Genomic DNA, 17,326 nt, shown 5'->3' with positions numbered 1-17,326 from the left:
GCAGAGACTATTTTAACCCAATGTTATCACTGATGAGTCAATATGTCAATAGGTTTTGACCAGGTCACTGCTGGTTCAATGGATGTGGTTGTGTCACCTGAAGTCTTCCAGCTGTCGCAGCACCTCTGGGGCCTGAGCCAACTGGACATCCTGGACAAACTTCCTCTGCTGCTCCTCACTGAGCAGGTCTGGTCTGGTACGGTCTGAGAGAGAGATTACATACACACCATGCTTTATCCAGATAATGCTGAGTAGACCAGTGGTGGCTGCATTATCTAAAATCATAAGAGAACGATCGTAGGAGGGCTTACCCAACTCAAACGATACATTATGAGGGATTTGCACTCTGAGAATCTGTGTGGGTTGAAGAGGAGGGAGAGAACATTTTAATTTGACATAATAATAATAATATGCATCACACTGACTTCTACAACAACATTTGTATGTTCTCCTCTGTTCATCTGGTGATGTAGAGGTTAATCCCGGACCTGCAGTGCCTAGCTCCACTCCTACTCCCCAGGTGCTCTCTTGTGTTGACTTCTGTAACTGTAAAAGCCTTGGTTTCATGCATATTAACATTAGAAGCCTCCTCCCTAAATTTGCTTTATTCACTGCTTTAGCACACTCTGCAAACCCCGATGTCTTAGCCGTGTCTGAATCCTGGCTTAGGAAAACCACCAAAATCCCTTAAATTTCCATCCCTAACTATAAAATGTTCAGCCAAGATCGAACTGCTAAAGGGGGCAGTGTTGCAATCTACTGCAGATATAGCCTGCAGAGTTCTGTCACACTATCCAGGTCTGTACCAACAACTCGAGTTTCTACTTCTAAACATTCACCTTTCCAGAAACAAGTCTCTCACCGTTGCCGCTTGCTATAGACCACCCTCTGCCCCCAGCTGTGCCCTGGACACCATATGTGAATTGATTGCCCCCCATCTATCTTCTGAGCTCATGCTGCTAGGTGATCTAAACTGGGACATGCTTAACACCCAAGCCATCCGTCTTTGAAAGCCAAGTTAACAAACAGATTACCGACCATTTCGAATCTCACCGTACCTTCTCCACTATGCAATCTGGTTTCAGAGCTGGTCATGGGTGCACCTCAGCCACGCTCAAGGTCCTAGACGATATCATAACCACCATCGATAAGAGACATTACTGTGCAGCCGTATTCATCGACCTGGCTAAGGCTTTTGACTCTGTCAATCACAACATTCTTATTGGCAGACTCAACAGCCTTGGTTTCTCAATGATTGCCTCGGTAGGTTCACCAACTACTTCTCCGATAGAGTTCAGTATGTCAAATCGGAGGGCCTTTTGTCCAGACCTCTGGCAGTCTCTATGGGGGTGCCACAAGGTTCAATTCTTGGGCCGACTCTCTTCTCTGTATACATCAATGATGTCTACGCAGAGGTGGATCAAAGAATCACCAGCAGCGAGAGCGGCGACACCATTCTGTATACTTCTGGCCCTTCGTTGGACACTGTGTTAACTAACCTCCAAATGAGCTTCAATGCCATACAACTCTCCTTCCGTGGCCTCCAACTGCTCTTAAATACAAGTAAAACTAAATGCATGCTCTTCAACCGATCGCTGCCCACACCTGCCCGCCCGTCCAGCATCACTACTCTGGACGGTTCTGACCTAGAATATGTGGACAACTACAAATACCTAGGTGCCTGGTTAGACTGTAAACTCTCCTTCCAGACTCACATTAAACATCTCCAATCCAAAATTAAATCTAGAATTGGTTCCTATTTCGCAACAAAGCATCCTTCACTCATGCTGCCAAACATACCCTTGTAAAACGGACCATCCTACCAATCCTCGACTTTGGCGATGTCATTTACAAAATAGCCTCCAACTCTATTCAACAAATTGTATGCAGTCTATCACAGTGCTATCCGTTTTGTCACAAAAGCCCCATTTACTACCCACCACTGCGACCTGTATGATTTCATTGGCTGGCCCTCGCTCCATACTCGTCACCAAACCCACTGGCTCCAGGTCATCTACAAGTCTCTGCTAGGTAAAGCCCCAACTAATCTCAGCTCACCATAGCAGCACCCACCCGTAGCACGTGCTCCTGCAGGTATATCTCACCGGTCACCCCGAAAGCCAATTCTTCCTTTGGCCGCCTCGCCTTCCAGTTCTCTGCTGCCAATGACTGGAACGAACTGCAAAAATCTCTGAAGTTGGAGACTCTTACCTCCCTCACTAGCTTTAAGCACCAGCTGTCAGAGCAGCTCACAGATCACTGCACCTGTACATAGCCCATCCAATCTTCCCCATCCCCATACTGAATTTATTTATCTTGCTCCTTTACACCCCAGTATCTCAACTTGCCCATTCAGCTTCTGCACATCCTACCATTCCAGTGTTTAACTGCTATATTGTAATTACTTTGTGTATCTTTGTGTTTGTTTACTCCATGTGTAACTCTGTTGTTGTATGTGTCAAACTGCTTTGCTTTATCTTGGCCAGGTCGCAGTTGCAAATGAGAACTTGTTCTCAACTAGCCTACCTGGTTAAATAAAGGTGAAATAAATCAAATAAATAAAGTATAGAAATCTCAAACAATGCAGTACACCACAGTCACCACCAGATGTCACTTGAATACCAATAAAACCAAATGCAGGCAAGAGGAAAATGTGAAAACAAAAGTACAATGTCTACTCCATGAGTCTCTCTCTACCTCTGAATGTTCCAATGAACTTTCACTAAACGTATCCTTTTAGAATAGAGAGGGAGTGTAAAACAACGGTCATTCCCACGACCTGAACAGGAAGTCGTTTGTCAGCGTGAGAAAGTGTGACACACTGAGTAGAGGGAGAGACACACACACACACACAGGGCGAGAGGAAGAGGGGTACAGAGGGTACAGCTGGACAAACGGCCAGTACCAAGAAAGCAGAGGAAGTACGGTACAGAACAGTGACGTGCCATTCTGGCTCTGGGCTCTACACTCGCTTCCTAGCTCCCTGTGTTTCTTGCACTTACAGCGCTCTTGTCCAGGAAGCTGTTGTAGAACTCCACAAACTGCTTCTTGGTCTCTTTGGTACTGAGGTTCTTGAAGAGGTCAGCATGGAGGTAACACAACTGGGAGGGAGAGAGAACAAGAAATATAAAAATGAGGAAGGGAGCTAAAATATGTAAGTACCACACACACAAACCATTTTCTATAACACTATTAGGTCATTTGCGCGGGCGTATGCAGACTTTATACAGCACATTGTGACAATGTGGAGGATAGACAGTCTGGTGTGAATTAAAATACAGGTGCATCACTAGCTACAGGGACAGGTAAGGGGGTTTGGGAGAGGGGTGAGGAGAGGGAGCCTGTCTGGGCTGTGAAGGGGTAACAGTACCTGGGTGGATCACGGTGTCTGCATGCAGAATAAAAGGGAGAGACAGGCATGCTTAATATCACTGGAGATGCACAGAAACAGAGCTACACATGGAGCAGACAGACACTCATCACACACTAACATGGACATAAACACCCACACACACACCAGACAATACATCACCATACACACACACACACACACACTGTAGTTCTCACCAAGGAGGAGCAGTCGAACTGCAGGATGACGTGCTGAAGGAAGACCAGCAGGTGGGTTGGCCGACTCTTCACTAGCTCTATACTGGTGAAGTGACTGCTGTGGTCATCCACCGTCTGGGATGGACAGAGAGAGAGGGGGGGGGGGGAGATTAGAAACAGTAGATATACTAAGGGAGAGGTGAGGAATAGAGGAGGGAAGAAGGAGAAGGTACAGAGTGAAGGACAGATTAGATAGAGGACATTGGTGGACAGAGAATGATGGGTAGAGAATGGAGCATGGAGTATTAGATAGACAGGGAATGAGGTTGAGAAGAGTAGAGAATGGAGTATGTGAGGGGGACAGATTAGAGAGACAGGGAATGAGGAGGAGAAGGGTAGAGAATGAAGTATGTGAGGGGGACAGATTAGAGACAGGGAATGAGGAGGCGAAGGGTAGAGAATGGAGTATGTGAGAGGGACAGATTAGATAGACAGGGAATGAGGAGGAGAAGGGTAGAGAATGGAGTATGTGAGAGGGTTAGAGAGAAAGGTCAGAACAGATATGATCATTCATCAGCCTATTGTTCGCTACAGTTCATTGTCACCAGGAAGTTACTCACGGGGTCCAGATCATTCTCAAAGTCCTCATCCTCGGCCCCGATGATGCTCATGGCTGGGTTAGACCACTGAGCCCCAAACGCTCCCCCCTACAGACCGAAACACAGTTAGACCACTGAGCCCCAAACGCTCCCCCCTACAGACAGAGACACAGTTAGACCACTGAGCCCCAAACGCTCCCCCTACAGACAGAAAAACAGTTAGACCCCTGAGCCCCAAACGCTCCCCCTACAGACAGAAACACAGTTAGACCACTGAGCCCCAAATGCTCCCCTCTACAGACAGACACACAGTTAGACCACTGAGCCCCAAACGCTCCCCCCTACAGACAGACACACAGTTAGACCACTGAGCCCCAAACGCTCCCCCCTACAGTCAGAGACTTTGGTTAGACCACTGAGCCCCAAACGCTCCCCACTAGAGACAATATGATTGGGTAAATAAACCGAAAATTAACGGACGCCGACCATACCAATCACTTATTGCCGACATTTTTCTGATATGGTTCATCACAATAAGTAGCCTATACCAGAGAAATGTGAAGTTTGAAATGAAATAAGTTTGCTAATGTGGGTGATTGTTAATGGGACAATTGATGGCTACAACCATCAAACTAGTAGTACTAGTTTAAAGGATTTTAAAAAACTGTGGTGCACATTACTATTATAAACATAGTTATATTTATTGTTATCACATCAATTCAGACAATTTATTGCGATGTGGATTTTTGGCACTATGAGGAGACAGAAAAGAGCGAGAAGACATTACATCATCTGACACCACCACAACCTGCTGAGTGACACTACGAAAGTCAACCCACACCGACCTCGGCCACACACAAGAAGATGAGGGAGGAAATATATATAATATATATAGGCTAGACCAGGGTTAGACAACCCTGGTCTTGTTTTAGTTTAACTGACCTGGAAGACCAGGTCTATTGATTTTAGACAATCACTGAACTGATCAATGAGCTCAGTTGGTCAGGTGTGGTGCCTAGTTGGGACAAAATCCTGCAGTACCTGCGGCCCTCCGGGAACAGGGTTGCCGTCCCCCTGGCCTAGTCTATAGGACCCCATAATCACACTACTAAAGCCTTGTTCACACTGCAATGCTCAAATCCATTTTAGAATACTGACCGTCCAAACAGCAAGTTACAAGTGACCAAATCAGATGTGTGTTCAGACAGCAGTCATTTGCTGACATGGCCAAGCTAGTTGTCATAGCAACCACTGGTGTGTGGCAGTGGTGTAGCAAAGATATTTATAACTAAACCAAGATAGACCACAGCCTGTCATTTCAAATGGAAACAAATGAGTCATAGTCAGCAAAACAAGCAAAGAGGTGGGAAGAGCCAAGCACAAGCTAGCAAGATCCTATTGGCTTGTTCTAGCAAACATTTGCATATTTCCGTTATGGAACGCCTAGTCTGAAGTGTGCATGTGCAATAACTCAATTCACCTTTTCTAAACAATGCAATTTTTTGGAGACATTAGCAAAGGGTAAAGTCTAGAAAACTTAGTCTACTGTTTACAAGAGATTATGGTTTCGGGAACAGAAAACTCTATTGAGATCAAAGGTTTAATCAATGAGAAAATTTGCAGAATGTCAGCCAAAATCCATCTCGTTCCACCTTCTCCCACTGCCGGCCACTGGGCTTCCTCTCACTGCCATATTTGGTAGTGAGTGGGAACGCCAAGTGGATGCTTCACATTTATACATCCGCTGAAATATCTGTCTCATTGTTCTATCTGTGGGTGTACTCTGATTGGTGGTGGTGGTTCCTATCACTCAGAAGTTATGTAGCAAGTCAAGGTGACAACAACGCCTGCCATGGACGTTTCCCAGCTGCTTTGAGTGTTCAAAATCATAGTGTAAGAACACTTAAGCCCTCAAAGAATAAGATGGTCCAGCTTTCAAAACAAGTCCATTTTGGCTAGCCACAGCAGTCAACTAACTAGCTGGTTAGCTGTTAAATTAAAGAATGTGCTAGAAAGTTATTTGTAAACAATTAACAAGCTAGTTAGTTGACATGTTCTTTGTCAAACTGTCAAGATATGCCAAATAACAGTCTAAAAACCACTTGAGGGCAAATAAATCAGATTTGACTGTTCAGACAAGAATGAAGGTGGTTTGAAATGTGGCTTGAAATTGGCTGTTGAAATTTCAGGAAAAAGAACTGATTCGAATCAGATATGCCAAGGTCCAAAGCAAGGAGTTGGGGGGAGTCTACTACGATTAGAGTGTTCGGATAGAGTATATGGTAAGAGCTTCTTTAGGGGGGGTATTTACACTGGTTAGGGAGGGTGGGGGGTAAACTCTGGTTAGGGAGGGGGAGGTAAACTCTGGTTAGGGAGGGGGGGGGGTAAACTCTGGTTAGGGAGGGGCTGGGGGGTAAACTCTGGTTAGGGAGGGGGTGGGGGTAAACTCTGGTTAGGGAGGGGGGGGGGTAAACTCTGGTTGGGGGGGGGGGGTAAACTCTGGTTAGGGAGGGGGGGGGTAAACTCTGGTTAGGGAGGGGGGGGTAAACTCTGGTTAGGGAGGGGGGGTAAACTCTGGTTAGGGAGGGGGGGGGGTAAACTCTGGTTAGGGAGGGGGGGGGGGTAAACTCTGGTTAGGGAGGGGGGGGGGGTAAACTCTGGTTAGGGAGGGGGGGGGGTAAACTCTGGTTAGGGAGGGGGGGGGGTAAACTCTGGTTAGGGAGGGGGGGTAAACTCTGGTTAGGGAGGGGGGGTAAACTCTGGTTAGGGAGGGGGGGTAAACTCTGGTTAGGGAGGGGGGGTAAACTCTGGTTAGGGAGGGGGGGTAAACTCTGGTTAGGGAGGGGGAGGTAAACTCTGGTTAGGGAGGGGGAGGTAAACTCTGGTTAGGGAGGGGGAGGTAAACTCTGGTTAGGGAGGGGGGGTAAACTCTGGTTAGGGAGGGGGGGTAAACTCTGGTTAGGGAGGGGGAGGTAAACTCTGGTTAGGGGGGGGGTAAACTCTGGTTAGGGAGGGGCTGGGGGGTAAACTCTGGTTAGGGAGGGGGTGGGGGTAAACTCTGGTTAGGGAGGGGGGGGGGGTAAACTCTGGTTAGGGAGGGGGGGGGGGGGTAAACTCTGGTTAGGGGGGGGGTAAACTCTGGTTAGGGAGGGGGGGGGGGTAAACTCTGGTTAGGGAGGGGGGGGTAAACTCTGGTTAGGGAGGGGGGGTAAACTCTGGTTAGGGAGGGGGGGTAAACTCTGGTTAGGGAGGGGGGGGTAAACTCTGGTTAGGGAGGGGGGGTAAACTCTGGTTAGGGAGGGGGGGGGTAAACTCTGGTTAGGGAGGGGGGGGGGTAAACTCTGGTTAGGGAGGGGGGGGGTAAACGTGGTTAGGGAGGGGGGGGGTAAACTCTGGTTAGGGAGGGGGGGGGTAAACTCTGGTTAGGGGGGGGGGGGTAAACTCTGGTTAGGGGGGGGGGTAAACTCTGGTTAGGGAGGGGGGGGGGTAAACTCTGGTTAGGGAGGGGGGGGGTAAACTCTGGTTAGGGAGGGGGGGGGGTAAACTCTGGTTAGGGGGGGGGGGGTCAACTCTGGTTAGGGGGGGGGGGGGGGGTCAACTCTGGTTAGGGAGGGGGGGGGTCAACTCTGGTTAGGGAGGGGGGGGGGTCAACTCTGGTTAGGGAGGGGGGGGGGGTCAACTCTGGTTAGGGAGGGGGGGGGGGTCAACTCTGGTTAGGGAGGGGGGTAAACTCTGGTTAGGGCCTTTGCTTGCTTATCACGACAGGTCATTCATTACTGACGCAATTGACTGCAAGAAAATATAGGGGCCAATTTGAATTCGCCAATCAATTTTTGGAGAATGGCTAAATATCTAGTGCCATTAAAATCCTGGAGTGTTTGACTAATTAAATAGAATCAAGGTGTTTCTGCAAATCACAAATTCCTCTTCCTCCAGGCTCCTCTGAAACATTTAGATTTGGGATCGTAGCTTGGAGGGAGTTAGAGAGAGGGATAAATATTTTAACCCAGGGGAAACAGTTGGACATGCCTTGCCAAAACCCAGTTTACAGCTGAGCATTCAACAAAGTTTAACTAAGCCTGAGCCAATAATGCCCTGAGGGAGAACTCATGACAGTCAGTGACAGCTAGGCCTGTCCAGGAATAACCCCAACCCTTGAACTCTACCCTTAGACCCTAGGTTACACCTTCAAATGTAGACTGTAGGAATGGAATACGCTACACCCGCAATAACATCTGATAAATGTTTGTATGTGACCAATAAAATCTGATTTGAATTGATGTAGTCTAAGCAATCTGGCAGAAGCTCAGAACCTAAACCCATTTCGAAAGTAGAGCCAGATTACCATTTTGCTTACACATACCCAACACAACTTCAGATCTCCAAACACAGAGGGGGTAGGGGCTAGGGCTATCAAAAAACATTGATTTCAAAGCTTAACCAACCGTACAACTCAATGCACAAGGACTGCTTTTAACAGTTTCCACATAAAATTGTGCAAAAACACATTTACAGTAAAAACTGTGCAGATACAAAGTTTGGTAAAATAACACAACTAAGGGAGATTTTACTGTAATTCTGTTACCAAACTTTGTATCTGCACAGTTTTCACCAGGAGGCATAAAAAAAAATGTTTTATTGTGTCAATTGTTCAAAGTAGTCATTGTGCATAGAGCTGTATGGTTTATTCAAATTTGAAATCAATTGTTTTTGTTTGGCATACATTTTTAAGTGAAAAATGAGTCTCTCAGCATAATTCCATTACTGTGCAATTGCCCTTAAGTCACAGGAGTGGACCCCCGCCATGCATTCATCCTCCAGGCCATAGTAAGTCAGGCTCCTAGAAGCCACTGGGAAACACCCTGACAGTCAGAGCAGCACCATTGTCCAGCCCCGAGTCAAATCACTACTGAGAAGGCCTGTGTGTGAATAAGGATGTGAGCGGGTGGGTGTGGGCCTGTGAAAGTGTAAAAACAAATTGTACTAAGAGTGCAGTGTACAAAGAGTGCAGTGTACAAAGAGTGCAGTGTACAAAGAGTGCAGTGTACAAAGAGTGCAGTGTACAAAGAGTGCAGTGTACAAAGAGTGCAGTGTAGAAAGAGTGCAGTGTAGAAAGAGTGCAGTGTACAAAGAGTGCAGTGTACAAAGAGTGCAGTGTAGAAAGAGTGCAGTGTAGAAATAGTGCAGTGTAGAAAGAGTACAGTGTAGAAACAGTGCAGCGTATCTAGATGACGTGAGGCGCGATAGTAGCAAATGTGTGTTGGGTTTGGAGAGAGGTTAGGTAAGTGACAGAGACTAAAATAGCACATTGTCTCGTAAGGAGAAGTGGTGTTGCTAGTATGAGTTCAAAGAGGCTTTAGAGGTCAAGAAGGAGAGAGATGGAAAAATGGAGTTGGAGGAGGAGAGAACATGTGGACATTCAGTCATGTGTAGAGGTAAGTCAATCAAATGTATTTTTAAAGCCCTTCTTACATCAGCTGATGTCACAAAGTTCTGTACAGAAACCCAGCCTAAAACCCCAACCACCATGAAATGCAGGTGTAGAAGCACAGTGGCTAGGAAAAACTCCCTAGAAAGGCCAGAACCTAGGAAGAAACCTAGAGAGGAAGCAGGCTATGAAGGGTTGCCAGTCAAGTAAGTAAACCAGGGAACTGAGTGGAATGCACAAATGTGCACAAACACACGCAGAGTAGGGTGAAATAATCCCACACACCTTCCCCTCAGCACCACACATAACCATCACTGTTAGTAGCCTGAATCAACCAATGCCCTGGCTGCACTTACAGTAATCTTGTTCACCACACACACACTTCTGCCCAATGCTATGTTGAATTAGACTGGGAACGAGGTGGCATGTAAAGTAACACCGCTGCAGTAGCCCATCATTTACCCAACCGTACAGTTACATCACCATGGCTACCACAGAGGCTGAATGCACTGCTGCCTGGTGGAACTATGAAATGCTGTCACATGAAGTAGTATCCCCCACTACAGTGAAAACATGGGGAGTCTGCTGTTACAGACAGTGTTGGGATATTATAGCTTAAATCTGAGAGGGTCTACGTGGGAGGGTCCCTTCTACTCTCCTCTCCTGACATACTGAACATTCCACAGCATGGCACCAGACTACACCAGTCTCTTCCCCTTCTCATCTCATCCCCTTCCCTTCTCGTCGAGACACGTGAAAAGGGCTGGATGGGGCTGTTCTGACAGTGAGGAAAGGGTGAGAATCTATTACAGACTATTGGGACGTGACTTGGTGAGGAAAGGAGACAAGGAGGGGAAGTTGATTCAGGCCATTTTTGGGATGTGGCCCAGAAGAGTAGGAGAGCCCTGGAGCTCCTGAGGAGGCAGCTGTGCTACTTCTCCCACACTCCCCTCCACCTCCTCCTCCTCTCCCTCTCGTCACATTCCAACAATAACTCAGCATGTTATTATAACTCAATAGGTGTCAGCTGGCATCAGTCTATTGATAGCTATCAGGCACATGTGCCTCTGTATGTGTGTATTATAAAGCACCTGTTACAACTCCTATCTCCATTTTTCACTTGAAACTCATTCATATTATATGGTTATTCATCATGTTTTGTTTTACAGCATTTCTTAGTTCCACCAGGCAGGTCACTGTGAGAGTTGTATTAATAACCACTGAGTCACTGTTACACCAGCTCTAGCACCAAGACCACAATCCCCATTGTGTAACCGTTTCAGCAAACAAACACCCACCGTGTCACCATTTACACAACCAATAAGAAAGCAGGACACTGAGGGGACAAACGATGACCTCACCCCACTGTGAGCTTCTTCACAGTCCATACCACAGTGGGAGGGGCTGATACCGGTCAATCAAGCTTCTTCAATGACAGAGCAGAGTCAGAGTCAGTCAGAGCAGTTTGTGTGAGCCAATCATAATAGGAAGGATCATAGAAATTCTAGTTGTATGGTGCCTGCCAATACCCAATAAGAGTAGAGCATCACAGACGGCTGGAGTTATGATAATGCCAACAGAGCCGACTGGCACAACCCTTCAGAGGGATGAAGCCTTAGACAGACCCTTGTGCAGTGGTGGGAAAAGTACTCAATTGTCAAACATGAGTAAAAGTAAAGATAATAGAAAATGACAAGTCAAAGTCACCCAGTAAAATCCTACTTGAGTAAAAGTCTAAAAGTATTTGGTTCTAAATATACTGAAGTATCAAAAGTAAAAAATCATTTCAAATTCCTTCCATTCATTCATTAAAAAAAGAAATGTTTTATTGACGGGTAGCCAGGGGCATGCTCCAACACTCAGACATAATTTACAAACAAAGCATTTGTGTTCAGTCCCCCTGTGCACCCCCCCATCCACAGGAAAGTAGTGTAGAAGGTAGAAAGTTACAAGTTCCTCAGCGTACACATTACTGACAAACTGAAGTGGTCCACCCACACAAACAGCGTGGTGAAGAAAGCAGCACCTCTTCAACCTCAGGAGGCTGAACAAATGTGGCTTGTCACCTAAAACCCTCAAACTTTTACAGATGCACAATTAAGAGCATCCTGTCAGGCTGCATCACCGCCTGGTACGGCAACTGCCCCGCCCTCAACTGCAAGGCTCTCCTGAGGGTAGTGAGGTCTGCACAACGCATCACCGGGGGCAAACTACCTGCCCTCCAGGACACATACAGCACCTACAGGAAGGCCAAAAAGATCATCAAGGACAACAACACCCGAGCCACTGCCTGTTCACCCCGCTATCATCCAGAAGGCGAGGTCAGTACAGGTGCATCGAGAGACTGAAAAGCAGCTTCTATCTCAAGGCCATCAGACTGTTAAACAGCCATCACTAACATAGAGGCTGCTGCCTACATACAGACAAATCTCTGGCCACTTAAATAAATTGAATACATGGATTTAATAAAAGGTATCACTAGTCACTTTAAATAACAGCACTTTAATAATGTCTACATGTCCTACATTACTCATCTCATATGTATATACTGTACTCTATACCATCTACTGCATCTTGCCTATGCCGTTCGGCCATCACTCATCCATATATTTATATGTACATATTCTTATTCATCCCTTTAGATGTGTGTGTATTAGGTACTTGTGAAATTGTTAGATTACTTGTTAGATATTACTGCACTGTCGGAACTAGAAGCACAAGCATTTCGCTACACTCGCATTAACATCAGCTAATCATTCGTATGTGACAAATAAGATTTGATTTGATTTAGTGAGTCCGCCAGACCAGAGTCAGCACCAGGGACCAAGGATGTTCTCTTGATAAGTGTGTGGATTGGACCATTTTCCTGTCAAAACGTAGCGAGTACATTTGGGTGTCAGGGAAAATGAATGGGAAAAGTACATTATTTTCTTCAGGAATGTGGTGAAGTAAAAGTAAAAATTGCAAAAATATAAATAGTAAAGTAAATACCCCCAAAAAACGACTTAAGTAGTACTTCAAAGTATTTTTACTTAAGTACTTGACACCACTGCCCTTGTGTGACTGGTGAGTCATAATACTGTAAAAATAAAAGCAACAGAGAACGAGGGTTCTACAGTATCTATCAATCATAGAAGCCAGTCTGTCATCCCATATGAAAACATAAAGTAGGTGCATTTCTAAGTACCAAACATTCATTCATTGTGTCAGCTTAGGTCACTCTTCACCCCAAACACCCGGTCCCGCACAATAGCCTATGTCTGGTCCCCTGTGCCACTTTGACAGCATGGCCCTGAAATAGAGCAGAGCCCTAAAGGCAGCTAGCTGTGTTTGTGCTCTTTTTATCTGGCCTTCTCATCAGGCTGGGCTTCATTACACTGAATGAGTCAGAGCTTCTCTGGGGTCCTACGGCCCTGGCCTGGCTCCGAGAGGGTGTCCCCAGAGGCGCCTGAGTAGAAAAGGAGCGGGAGGCACACAGACAGGAAGTGGGTGTAATTTCCTCAGGAAACATAGCCATTTCCTGTTCGACCTGTCTGCAAGAGTCACGTCAAGAGATCAAAGACGAGAGATGAAGAAGAGGGGGGGGGGGGATGGGGCACAAAAAAGAGAAAGAAAGCTAGAAAGAAGGATGGATCATGGCAGAGGAGAACAAGGTCAGGGGTCCGATTAAGAAGTGACACCCTTTTCTTTATTTGACCTGTGCTCATCACCTCTGTCACTCAGAAGAGGAAGTTGGCAAATATTACATGAACGAAACTAACCGAAGAAAGATGATTGAGAAACAGAGAGAGGAGTCGAGGTCACGTGGGTAAAACTGAGATAAGGTGTGAGAAGCACAGTAAGGCCCTAGTACTGCTCACTGCCATCATGTGTGCAGGGGGGGGGGGGGGGGGCGTATCAAATCAAATGTTATTTGTCACATGCTTCGCAAACAACAGGTGTAGACTAACAGTGAAATGCTTACTTACGGCCCCTTCCCAACAATGCAACGTCAACGGTGAAAAGGCGACCCCGGGACGCTGGTCTTCTAGGAAGAGTTCCTCTGTCCAGTGTCTGTGTTCTTTTCCCCATTTAAATCTTTTCTTTTTATTGGCCAGTCTGAGATATGTCTTTTTCTTTGCAACTCTGCCTAGAAGGCCAGCATCCTGGTGTTGCCTCTTCACTGTTGGCGTTGAGACTGGTGTTTTGTGGGTACTATTTAATGAAGCTGCCAGTTGAGGACTTGTGAGGCATCGGTTTCTCAAACTAGACACTAATGAACTTGTCCTCTTGCTCAGTTGTGCACCGGGGCCTCCCACTCCTCTTTCTATTCTGGTTAGGGCCAGTTTGCGCTGCTCTGTGAAGGGAGTAGTACACAGCGTTGTACGAGATCTTCAGTTTCTTGGCAATTTCTCGCATGGAATAGCCTTCAATTCTCAGAACAAGAATAGACTGACGAGTTTCAGAAGAACGTTCTTTGTTTCTGGCCATTTTGAGCCTGTAATCGAACCCAGTTGTGTTGCTTCTTTAATCAGGACAAAGGTTTTCAGATGTGCTAACATAATTGCAAAAGGGTTTTCTAATGATCAATTAGCCTTTTAAAATGATAAACTTGGATTTCCTAACACAACGTGCCATTGGAACACAGGCCTCTGTACGAGGCCCATAATAAAAAATGATATAAAGCCGTTTCCAGCTACAACAGTCATTTACAACATTAACAATGTCTACACTGTATTTCTGATCAATTTGATGTTATTTTAATGGACAAAAAAAGTCATTTTCTTTCAAAAACAAGGACATTTCTAAGTGACCCCAAACTTTTAACGGTAGTGTATATTACTCAATGTCAACAGATTAAATCATCTAAGATAACTAGCTACTAGAACAGTTTTCTGCCTGGCCTTGTAAGTATTTGTAGGGTTAATCAGTACATTTGTTTACATAGCAGAAAATAGTATTGAGTAAACAGAGATTGTCAATCACAAATCAACATAGCAGACTCTGGACCTAAATGGATGGACGTTCAAAAAGAGAGAGATATAAGACAGAAGAAAGAACCTCGAGAGACAAAGGAGATGAGAATGAATGGGCAAAAAGGAGAGGGGTGAGAGAGAGACAGAAGTGTCAGGAGGATGTGTGATAGAAACAGCTGCGCTGAAGGTGGTGTGAACATGCCCTCATACCACATCCTCTCTACCCATCCCTCTTTGTCCGTGTCTCTCGCTCTCTTCCTTCCCTCCCCGTACTCTGTTCTCCCCTCTCTCTCCACCTTCAACTCAATAATCTTGGTTGGTATGGCCACTCCAATACAGCCAAGCCACTCATTTTTTTTTACCTTTATTTAACTGGGCAAGTCAGTTAAGAACAAATTATTATTTTCAATGACGGCCTAGGAACAGTGGGTTAACTGCCGTTTCAAGGGCAGAACGAGACCTTGTCAGCTCGGGGGTTTGAACTTGCAACCTTCCGGTTACTAGCTCTAACCACTAGGCTACCCTGCCGCCCCACTACCTCATGACCAGAACAGTAGAGACAATTATGTCATTTAACAGCCATTACGCACTGGCTGACATAAGACTAGCAACTCAAAAAAGTCCTAACCCTTAGAACACCAGTGGTGTGTTAAATCCCCTGCATCTCATTCTGTCCCGATTGCCTATCAGTTAGAGGCAAAATATACTTCCATACCTAACAACTCCTTGGCATTACTTTCCATACCCTCTTTTTCTCTCACTCTCGCCATGTAAGAAGTCACTTTTTCATGCTTTATGGAAACATTGGATAGACGAAGGCCAATCGACTGTCATGGAACGGGTTCGCAGTGAGCCTCCTGCCTATTTAACTGCTTCCAAATGTGTGTGTGTGTTGGTGTGTGTGTGTCTGGATAGTAGGGTAATTGCGCAGGCCAAACACAGAGGCCTTTGATTACCATTTGGGTCGTGGAGAAACATTCTCATTCATTCAGAAGGCATGTGTGTGTGTGTGTGTGTGTGTGTGTGTGTGTGTGTGTGTGTGTGTGTTGGCAGGCCACGTTTTACCACCCCTATGTCCAGCGGTGGCTGATGATGACTTGAGGACTGCAGCACATAAAGCAGCTATGTCCGGCCAGAGTGTTGGAAGAGCTTTCCCAGAATCCCAATCTGGGCTGGTTCTGAACATGGAGGTAGCAATACCGCCGCCCCTCCATGACGGTACGGCCCACATAACTCACCAACCATGCAACGCAGTCCTGCTGCATTCACATCCTCCATCTTAACATCGCTCTATTTCTGAGGCACCATGAACCACATACTGCAGCTAGCATCATTATTGGACATTTCTGTTACATTTCTCAGTGAAAATGGCCTAATAATTCATCTCTTCAGATTTAGTCATATAGCTCTGTCGCCCCCTTTTCTAACCAGACTTTTAGAAAATAATGTGTATACAACTCATTCAGAGTTGTAAATGTTAGGATAGTGTAATGTCCTAGGGCCCCCTCTCGTTGTTTACATTAGAAACCTCATCAGCCCTGTTGCACTGTCAACATGGATGGTCAATTCAGGCTGCTTGCTCTCGTGATGGTGGTGTGTGTCTAAACCGCCACTTATCCCACCCACCCCTATCCCTCTCTCTCCATCCATCCATCCATCCCCAAGAGTAAACACAGTCCATGAAGCCCAGTCTATTTTTTCCAGCCTGACCCTGGGAATGAAAGAGCTCCTTCTCTCCCTCCTGTTCTCTACCAGTCTGACTCACATTCTGACTGAGGGGTAGAGCTGTTTCCATGTCACACCGGTCTGTCTGTCCCCATTCCCCTGCTTCTACCTAGTGTATCAGAGGACAGTGGGTTGGTCCTGGACTGTTCTGAACTACATGGCTGTGCACACTGACAGACAGGGGAGAGAGATATAAGCACTTCTACTGTACAAGCTGACAGTAAACCAGAGCTACCTGTGTTCACCTGAGAATAACCCTGAACTAGGCTACCTGAGAACCATCACCAACCCTGCCGTTACAATCTCCACTTATTACAAATAAATGTCTCATTTAACTGTCGTCTGGAATGCACACTAGGCTAATTGCAAACGGACATACAGTACACACACACGGTTCTTGGTTAGAAGGTGTTCAGCTTCATCTTGCTCAAGGCCAGGATTAATGCTGCTGCTTTCAGATCCTTCCTTCATGCCAGGGAGACACACACACTGCTGCTTTCAGATCCTTCCTTCATGCCAGGGAGACACACACACTGCTGCTTTCAGATCCTTCCTTCATGCCAGAGAGACACACACACGGCTGCTTTCAGATCCTTCCTTCATGCCAGGGAGACACACACACTGCTGCTTTCAGATCCTTCCTTCATGCCAGGGAGACACACACACGGCTGCTTTCAGATCCTTCCTTCATGCCAGGGAGACACACACACTGCTGCTTTCAGATCCTTCCTTCATGCCAGGGAGACACACACACGGCTGCTTTCAGATCCTTCCTTCATGCCAGGGAGACACACACACTGCTGCTTTCAGATCCTTCCTTCATGCCAGGGAGACACACACACTGCTGCTTTCAGATCCTTCCTTCATGCCAGGGAGACGCAGGACGGCATAGCACGCGAGTAGAGGACAGAGGAGCCTCTTAAATAAGAAGTTACAGGTCTGTGAGAGCCAGAAATCTTGCTTGTTTGTAGGTGACCAAATACTTATTTTCTACCATAATTTGCAAATAAATTCATAAAAAATCCTACAATGTGATTTTCTGGATTTTTTTTTCTCATTTTGTCTGTCATAGT

General features: G+C 46.2%; 1 protein-coding gene across 4 annotated transcripts in view; it reads right to left on the bottom strand.

Moving 5' to 3' along the window:
• LOC139422642 (rho guanine nucleotide exchange factor 1-like) overlaps window positions 1-17,326 on the bottom strand; it is a 56,760-nt gene that overhangs the window by 33,661 nt on the left and 5,773 nt on the right. For all 4 annotated transcript variants that reach the window (XM_071173822.1, XM_071173796.1, XM_071173804.1 and 1 more), the window contains exons 2-6: window positions 4,167-4,253; window positions 3,568-3,681; window positions 3,003-3,101; window positions 312-354; window positions 98-203 (exon numbers count right to left, since the gene is read on the bottom strand). In XM_071173822.1, coding sequence (XP_071029923.1) covers window positions 98-203; window positions 312-354; window positions 3,003-3,101; window positions 3,568-3,681; window positions 4,167-4,217 — 413 coding nt within the window. In that variant the 5' untranslated portion in view covers window positions 4,218-4,253. The remainder of the gene's footprint in view (window positions 1-97; window positions 204-311; window positions 355-3,002; window positions 3,102-3,567; window positions 3,682-4,166; window positions 4,254-17,326) is intronic.

This window comes from Oncorhynchus clarkii, chromosome 2, assembly GCF_045791955.1.
Source record: "Oncorhynchus clarkii lewisi isolate Uvic-CL-2024 chromosome 2, UVic_Ocla_1.0, whole genome shotgun sequence".
NCBI classification, from domain to species: domain Eukaryota; kingdom Metazoa; phylum Chordata; class Actinopteri; order Salmoniformes; family Salmonidae; genus Oncorhynchus; species Oncorhynchus clarkii.
This window is presented reverse-complemented; position numbering and strand designations above follow the sequence as displayed.